At 39.2% G+C, this 9,119-nt stretch overlaps 1 protein-coding gene across 1 annotated transcript in view; it reads left to right on the top strand.

Annotated features, from left to right (window-relative positions):
• Positions 1 to 8,685, top strand: part of LOC101864576 — a 14,153-nt gene extending 5,468 nt beyond the window's left edge. The window contains exons 2-3 of the mRNA XM_013090054.2: positions 4,191 to 4,746; positions 5,436 to 8,685. Coding sequence (XP_012945508.1) covers positions 4,191 to 4,746; positions 5,436 to 6,178 — 1,299 coding nt within the window. The 3' untranslated portion in view covers positions 6,179 to 8,685. The remainder of the gene's footprint in view (positions 1 to 4,190; positions 4,747 to 5,435) is intronic.
• Positions 8,686 to 9,119: the final 434 nt, after the last annotated feature.

Below are 9,119 nucleotides of genomic sequence, written 5' to 3'. Positions count from 1 at the left end.
CTCTATCTCTCTCTCTCTCTCTCTCCTCCTCCCTCTCTCTCTCTATCTCTCTTTCATTTTCTCTCTTTTTCTCCCTCCTTTTTCTTTCTCTGACTCTTCTCCCTCCTGCTTCACCTATCAATTTTGTCTATCCGAATAGAAGCATGAATCATCGCTCTTGTAGTCTTTTCTTTTCCCGCTTTTTTTGTGTGTGTGCTTGGGACGAATCTTTATTCATTCATTGTGACGGGGAATCCAAGTGCATGCATAGTTCTTGACCGATACTACTACACTATCCACACTGACCAGATAAGATACACAAGAGACAGGTTTCACCTATATCGGCATTTTCCGTGTAAAAGCTGCTACTATGATGACAATGCCAGTGTGCTATGGCGGACGTGGTGATCATGGACATTATGATAATACTTAATACGTGTACATTATATAGTATATATACGCCGTCTCTCCTTTCTCTCTTCTGTGTATTCAACTCTTTCACTCAGGTTTTCCTTTACAACTTTATCTCACTCAGGTTTTCCTTTACTACTTTATCTTTTATTCGTCAGGACTAGTCTTTCTTCAATATCAACCTATGCTTGTATTAAATTATGTTTTTCTATTTCTGCGGGTGGTTGGCGGATCTAGTCCGATTTGTTCCTTCTTTCCTATCAAACATCTATCGTCCTTATCTCTCCTCCTTTTTTTGTGTTTGCTACTCTCTTATAACACTTCTAATCTTCGTCACTTATATGACCTAATTGTGTTGCAAGTTCCGTAACAACTCTTACTAAAAAAAAAACTTTTTTGTTTCTAATCACCCTCTCGATCTCAATCTATCTTCCGTCTTCACGATTACTTCAGCCCATTCCCTCGTCGTTCAACTTTCCTTTTGTTATTTGTTCTACAATTATTCTTCATGTTTCATGATATCATGTCTGACTGTTCTGCTATACGTAACATTCACTCATGTCCTCTCTACTTTCTCTAATAAGAATAAATAAGCGAACCGTAACTCCTTTCAAACTGCCTAAAAATAAATAAACTAACAGAACGTTTCATGACATGAACTGCATTAACAATAAAACTTACATCTAATTACAATCGAACTCCCAGGATAACCTCCCCTCGGCAAAGAGAAATGTGGTCATCTTAGACACATTATGTGGTCCCATTGTGCAGTGTCATTATAACATAGTGTTTTAGTAGGCCTAATTACATGTATATATTTATATACAATAAACAATAAGTCCGCCAATTTTTTTTCCACAAAACCGCAAAGGGGGTGGGGTGGTCTTAAGTGCAGGTTATAACTGCTTAACCATCATAAATTTCATTTTACGTTGATTAAGAAAAATTAATTAATAGTAATGAATAAAACTTCACACAGATCTTAAGTGTCAACGACTGTGTTCCAACTTCAGTGTTGAATTTGATTTACAATTCTTCCTTTCACCGTAAACATTATGTTTAAAGCATTTTGAAAATTTTAAAGTAGAATCTAAAGAAACAGAGCGACGTTCAATGCGTACCTGCCCATGCGCTCCCCTCGTTTAGTTCAAAGTTTCTTCGGAAATACCCAAAGTGATCGATGCAGATATTAAGATGTAGGTCAACTAGGATCTCCATTACTGACCAATAACAATAGGACTTTTTTGTGAAAGGCCTCATTCTTCACGCTCGCAGATGTAGTCTCGACAAGGAATTGTTTGCTTTCGATTTTTATGACGTCAAATAAACTTTAAGGTCATTGACATTTAACCGTGGTGTGAGTACATCTGGCGACTTCACGCAGATTGCATGCACATTACTCGGGCTTTCAGCTTTAAGTTCTTATTTCTCGGCCTTTGTGTGTGTGTGTGGGGGGGGGGGGGGGGGGTCCACTTCTTTGTTTATAATATTCTTTTATATGCTGTTTGAGTGAGATGAAAACTAATTATTTTTTGAAAATAAAGAAAAGGAAACAGTGTAAAGAGATTTGTTTTGGTGGTCGGTTATTTTAAACAACCTATCTTGGGACAAATAAAACATCTTTTCATGCCGTTATTTTTTTTTCAGGGTTGACTTCATTAACTCACTGTTCGTAACATACTTCTCTCTCCACACACACACACACGCGCGCGCGCGCGCACACACATTTATTATGGCATCTCATTCGTCGCATTAGCAATGCTCAGAGATATTGGGGAAAAAAAGAACAGCAACGGTGTTTCATGGTCGCCTCTTGTTTAAGGAGAAATCATTTAAAAACAAAAACAACAACTTTTAGTTAGGCATACTCTACAAGTAGATTTAGCCAATTGCACATCATGTTCCGACGCGGTAATACTTTCTCAAGTTTCCCCATGACTATGGAAACATCGAAGAGAGGTAGCCTAGGCCTACTGTGCCAATAATTATGATGCCTGCGCCGCAGAAGTTGACTTGGAAAATACGCGGTGCCCAAGGCCTACTCTTCACCTCGCCACAACACTCGAGTGGGGCGAATCAGAGTACAACTTCGAATTTTACGCAAGGCGAGAGCGTTCCCCGCAAGCACGTTCATTGAAGACACATTCAACAAGTGTTGGTGAAGTCATGCGACTTAGCCATTGGTCATGAACTCTCTTGCATATTCATGACTCCGCCCACATAGGTTCCCGCCATAAGGACCTGATTACTCAGTGCTACATAAAAAGTAGTTTACAAATTTTCTTAAAATTTGTTATATATACTATCAAGTTGGGTTTTTTATTAACTACTTCATTATCTTTATCAGTCAAACTACACATTTCAAATAAAACGGTGCCAGTATCAAAGAAATAGGTGATGTGTAAATCTGACCTTGGTTGTGAATACCGCAAATGATTATGCAGCGTAGTAATACAGCTGCGAGCAGGGCTCGCTAATCTATATCCAGCAGGGCGTGCGTGGAAATCAGCTCAGATCGGTCTCAGCTCTTCATAAGAACGGGAGTATGCCGGGTGTTTTAGATTTTAATTCAGACTGTGGAGTAAGTCGCGAAGTAGGAAAGATGGTAAGTTGAACATCTTTTCCGTTTTCAACAGGAATCAACACACTGGTGTTTTAGGTTATATCTTTTTGGTGTTCCGTTGATCTGTTACTTGCGCCTTCATTGACACTGTAGTCCGTGGGAGGTTCCTTCCTTCCCTCTTCCTTGCCAGAGCCTAGTTGCGGTTAAACACGGACGTTACACTAATTTTAACGAATGGGTGTTGTATTGTTGGAATCTGACTTATCTATATGTTCCGACTGGTACTTTGTGAATCAATTTAGGTTATTGTCACAAGTGTTATACTACTAGTCAAAACAATGATGCTTTTTAAGTTAGAACATACATATCTTGCCTCATATGGAGAAAGATGAGTATCGCCGGTATATGTTCTAGACGATGCCTGCACACGGCATCGCAAGTTAGCCATCCACTTTGATTACGATTACCATTCATCTCCGTCTCCCAACTCCTCAAGCTCTGCTAGATTTACAGGCTATGCCTACCTTTAGTTTTAGACCTAGAATCTAGATTCTAGATCTAGGCCTTAAATTTTAGGTTCCCATGAATATTAATTTCTCCACTCATGTCCAAAGGTCGGGGGATCCTTACCATACTGTTATAAGTTTGAGACATGAATTGTCCATAGCCATAGAAAATACACAGAGCACCAGAGTTCATAGAAATCTAGACTCTATGTTTGGCCTAGATCTAGATCTAGACTTTCTAGATCTAGATTTAGATCTAATATATCTAGATCTAGATCTAGAGATCATCTTGGTTGTTAGTGTTACGATATTTTACTTGTCTGTTGACGTTCACCTAGAGTCTAGATTTTCTAGATCTAAATCTAGAATCAATGCCTATTATTATGTTTCAGACTAAGGTTGTATTCTAAGTTTCCATATTGGATATAGATCTAGACTAGATCTAGATCTAGATTCGTCTAAATCTATAAGGATCTAGATCTAGAGATCGAATTGTTTGCCCCCCCCCCCCAAACCGCACGCGCACACACACACACACAAATGGATCTTATTGGTGTCGAGGGGGGCGTAAAACATCCAACTGCATTACATTCACTGTAAAGTTTTGTCTCTATGAGTCTATGTAACCACCACCACCCCCCCCCCCCCTTCAAAATGTTCCAGAAGCCTTCTCTGTAGTACTGTAGTTTGACATTGTAAGCTTATCTTTTTCTTTACATCTCTCTTTGCAGGCGCATTACTTGCGGTCGCCCCACCTGTCCTCGTCCTTTCTGGACTTCGACGCTAACGAATTTGAAGAAATGACAGAGAAACTCTTTGGAGAAAGCCTATTTGACAACTCAGAAAGTGAAGGGGAATTGTTGCCGGACGAGCCAACTGTGGATTTAGCAAAAATGATGGATTATCATGATGTTACACTGGATTTCTCTCCGTCTATGCTACTCTGTGAAGCGGATTGCAACAACTGTAAAGAAAAGATAGAAAAGGCCCCTCAGTTGAAGGATCCATTCATGGGGTCTACTGTGGACCGATCATTAAATGATGGAGGCAGCTCTGCTGGTGCTTCTATGTTGGGACAAATCATGTGCCCCCTGGAGGAACAGAACGCCCAGCAACAAACACCTCAGCCAGAGGTGTTCAGTGCCTGGAGTCACACCAGCAACACTGACGAGTACCATGTCTTCACAAAAAGCTCGTTCTCCGGACTTGATTACCCAGAAGATGATGAACCCGAAGGCTTGACCTTTCCAGATACGTCATCTACGTACTCAGACAGTGGCCTCCCAGGTATAAAATGGTTTTTATCTCAATTGTCCTTTGAATGTTTTCTATTTTGTTTTTGTGAAAGTTTGTCCTAGTTTTCTCTGCTGGAAGTACCTCAATAAATTTCTCTCTTGTCATTTAATTTTAGTTGTTTTTCTCTCTGCTCAATCTGCACCAGGGCTTTTTTCTCATGCTACCATCTTCTCCATGATAAGCTACGTATATAATAATCCTTACGCCTTAAGCCTTAATTTAATGGGTGGTTGGCGGGTGCTCTAGTGTGGTTTGCATCTTCTTTCCTATCAAACGTCTTTATCTCCCCTCCTTTTTAGTGTTTGTTACTCTCTTGTGACACCTCTAATCTCCGGCACTTATTTGACCTTATTTTATATTGTGTTGCAAGTGCTGTGAAACACTTATTGAAACTGTCTTAATTTTTTAATTTTTTTTTGGGGGTTAAAAAAATCAAATTTACTCTTATTATATCAGGCTGTGCAACAGTCGTACACTTTGAAAACTATTGCATTTACTTTTTCTATTTTGAAACCATTTCATAATTCAAAAAGTATTGGTTAAAAAAAGGACTGTTTTTAGCACAACCATTGCTATTTGGTTTGAAAATTCAAGTGTCACATGATATGTAATCCATCCTTGTAAAAGAATCTCTTATATTGTCAGTTGTGTTTATATATTGTCCCCTTTTTTTTTCTCAGGAGACGACAGTGATGTTGACATTGAGACAGTTACGGAGACTCCACGATCTTGTGGAGAGTACTCAAGCTCTGCTTCCCCCTCTACTACTCCATCGCCATCTTCGAGCCCTAAGAAAGACAATTTTCTGAAAATATCAAAACTTATATCGCAGTCCACGTCATCTAAATCACTGCTCAGAGTCAACTCATCACAGGGTGTCTCCAGTTCTGCCTCTCTCGCCGAAAACCTCATGGCGGGACGTTCAAACACTATATCTGGACAAAAGCGCAAGCTGCAGAAAGAAAAGAAGTCGTCAAAATCCCCTCAGCAACAATCTGCACCCACACACGTTCTTGCGAACAGTAACAGCGTCAACTTCCACGACTATGCCATGAGCCCCGGGTCAAATCTTTCTTTGACTGAAACTGGCAGACCAACTGTCATGGCCAAACGGACCCACAGCAGGAAACGTATGGCAAACAACATCGATATCTCCGACAAAGAGAAGCAGCACCATCACAACCAGCTGGAAAGGAATCGCAGACAGAAGCTAGCAGATTTATTTGCAGTCCTCAGAGTAGAACTTCCAAAGATCAGGCACCATGCTAAAGCCTCTAAAGTTATGGTTCTCAATGAGGGTACAAATTACATCAAAGAATTGAGAAGACTCGACTCTCAACAAACAGATGAGATAGAAAGTTTGGTACAAAAGCGGTTACATCTTGAAAAGCAGCTCAGACTTTTGGAGGCTCAACGATCATGAATGCATTAGAGACAATTCAGTTTGTGTTCCAGGTCTATGCATTTTATAAAAACATGTTTGTATAAAAGACCGCTTTTAGACTGATACTAGTTATTCGTGTGAAAGGACTAGTGCTGTGGAGTACTGAGTGACTTGAAAGTTTTTGCAGTGCAGAAAACTGACTGGTGCCAATGTGTTCAGTGAAATTCGTGGATGGCTTTTAGGGTTTAATCCTCCTGACAGTGCAATGAAAGTGCGGAAAAACAGTATTGACTATATGGAAAACTGTGTGCATGGAGCAAGTGTGTTTATCCGGAATGCTTGCTACTGGGTGCATGGTTGGTGTGCTTTAACTGATATATGAATGGAGGAAAGCCTGGCATATGTTTTAAGGGCATCTCCTCATCCTTGAAATCATGGGAGGATATTCACTTGGACATCTCGGATTATCACTACGATTCACCGTCCAGGGGCAAATGTTTGGTAATGTCATCTGCTTATGATTTTTTTTCACTCCCAGTTCTTGTATCATTTTATACTGCAACGTTCATTTGAATATCCTCCTATGTTTCAGTCTCTGCCTCTTACATACACATTATCATTTCTTATTTCATTTCAAAGGGTCCAAAATTGTATCACCAAAAGATGTCTCAGATGTTTCAACTCTCATATTATGGAATTCATTATCCTGTACATTTCTGGAAATTATTATTTGAACACTTTCACTTGTACTGCTGAAAACAATTTTGTGTTAAAGACTTGACAAGAGGCGGTCGAGCGGGGAATTAGTTTTGTCCTGTTGTGTGTACTTGTTGAGGTTTTTCCCCATGATTATACATGTCATGTAAATGTTAATACACATGTAAGCACTTTTGTACTAGCACAAATAGGAAAGGGTTAAAGATGTCCCTTGCAGGTAGTTGCATATTTATAAAGTGTGCGGTGGTTGCGCATTATTTTGAATAATCTTTTTGAGTTTCTGTCGTCCTCCCGTTTCCCCTGAGATCTCATCTCACCCTACCGATCCTGTTTCCATTGTCCCTGACAGATGTACATGTATATTTGTGTTTTTGTGGTGCCGTTAATCTTTTAAAAACAATGCAATGGTTTGATAGCTTGTTCCACCCTTTTGTGTTTTTTTTTTTGTTGTTTTTTTTTTGGGGGGGGTCCTACATGAATGGTTCTACTAGATGGTCCCTTGAAAGGAACCGAGGAAGTAAGACCCTTGCAGGCAACACGACATAGTTCTGGGGGCTTTTTTCTTTCTTTCTTTCCTTTTTTTAAAAATACCTTTCCTTTCATGGTGTTGTATCCTTTCCTTGCAGAGGTTTCTGGTTTTAACAAACGCTTCACAATGTGTTCTGGTTTTGAATCTGCCTTGCATTTGCCTTATTTCCGAGTGTAATTTGTACGTTTTCCCCAGTTTTGTACATGTGTGCGTTACTTTGGCTAGAAACACTTGATGTAGTATTGGTAATTAGAGGAGGGGGGGAAAAACTTCTGTATTAGAAGTTAATGTTACCGATGAATGTACTGTGGGCCTTTCTTTTTCCCCAAGGCACTTTGTCCTTCCCATAGTTTTTGATTTTGTGGAAGCGCTTGGGAATGAATACAATCCTAGTCCATTAGTCTTTGAAAGATGTAAAGGATGTGGTCCCAAGTGCTTGGCAGCATGAGGATGTAATGGGCTTGCTGCACCTGATATTCATCTTGACCAATTGCACAAGTTTTTAATTTTCTTTTGATGACCACAAGCAAAATGTTTTGTCATAGTTCTTGCTTTATTTTCCAGTAATGGCATTACACTCACACTGTCTACTTGGGCTTTTATACTAATTTGTCTTTTGCTCTGGTTTTAGGGTCCAGGTACTTTTTAAAGAAAAAAAAAGCTCATAGTATGCATTTAATTTTGTTTAACCCCCCCTCCCCCCCCTTTTATTTTGGCATTAGCATTGTGGACTAGTTCCCAAGACAGCAGGAACATAGCACATAGATGAACATTTGTTGTACATGTCATGTATTATTTGGAGTTTGATTTGGCCAAAGATTGTGGTTTTCTGTATTGTAACTGTGTGGTCTGCATCTGTTACGTTGCAAGTTTTTGTGTATACTGTGACATAGATTTCCCCCATCCCCATGAGCGCATAGATTTGTATCCTGTGCTAAGCTACCAGATATGAAATGAAGGTGGGCTTTTACTGGCGTTATGACGTTTTTTAGACTCGCCTATATTTTATTTGTTTGGTTGGCCATTTTTTAAAGTTAGATCACTTCATAACTTCCTTTTTATTTTTCACCATTGTCCAAACTTAATTTGCTTTCATGTACAATTACCTTGGGCAATTTATCCTTCCATTTTTTTTTTTTGTTCTTGGAAAGTAGCTTTTATAAATTCTATAAAATGTCTTAGTTTCTTTTGTAAACCTGAAAATGATAGTAGTAAGATATTTATCATTTTAAGAGCAGCATTTTCTTTTTTTATTCTTTCCGTTATATATTTTTGCCAAATAAAATATAAAATGCTTCAACCTGTTTTTGTGTTTTTTCTCTCTATAGAGGTACGTTCTCTTGGCTCTTGTAGCCTACCATTCTCCCTCTGGCTATCATTGATCTTGCTCCTTCTCCGCACTCTTTTACTTTTCAGTGGGTGGTTGGCGGGTGCTCTGGTGTGGTTTGCTTCTTCTTTCCTGTTAAACATCTATCGTCCTTATGTCCCCTTCTTCTTTTTTATCTTTGTTACTCTCTTGTAACACCTTCTGGCGCTCATATGACCTTATGCAGTTGCGAGCGCCGTTTAAATTAAACCCTCTACTAAAACTAAAACTTTTACTTTTCAGTGTTACAGTGTTGATTAGTGTTCGAATCTTTGTATCTGGCATGCCTGAAGTTGTGTCTTTTTTAGGCCTCTATGTGAGTCTTAGCGCTTGTTTCTTGTAATTAGAGGTGCCAGTATATTTTGGCA

Source organism: Aplysia californica, unplaced genomic scaffold (assembly GCF_000002075.1).
Source record: "Aplysia californica isolate F4 #8 unplaced genomic scaffold, AplCal3.0 scaffold01125, whole genome shotgun sequence".
In the NCBI taxonomy this organism is placed as follows: Eukaryota; Metazoa; Mollusca; class Gastropoda; order Aplysiida; family Aplysiidae; genus Aplysia; species Aplysia californica.
The sequence above is the reverse complement of the archived record's forward strand: the minus strand, read 5'-3'. Positions and strand labels throughout refer to the sequence as shown.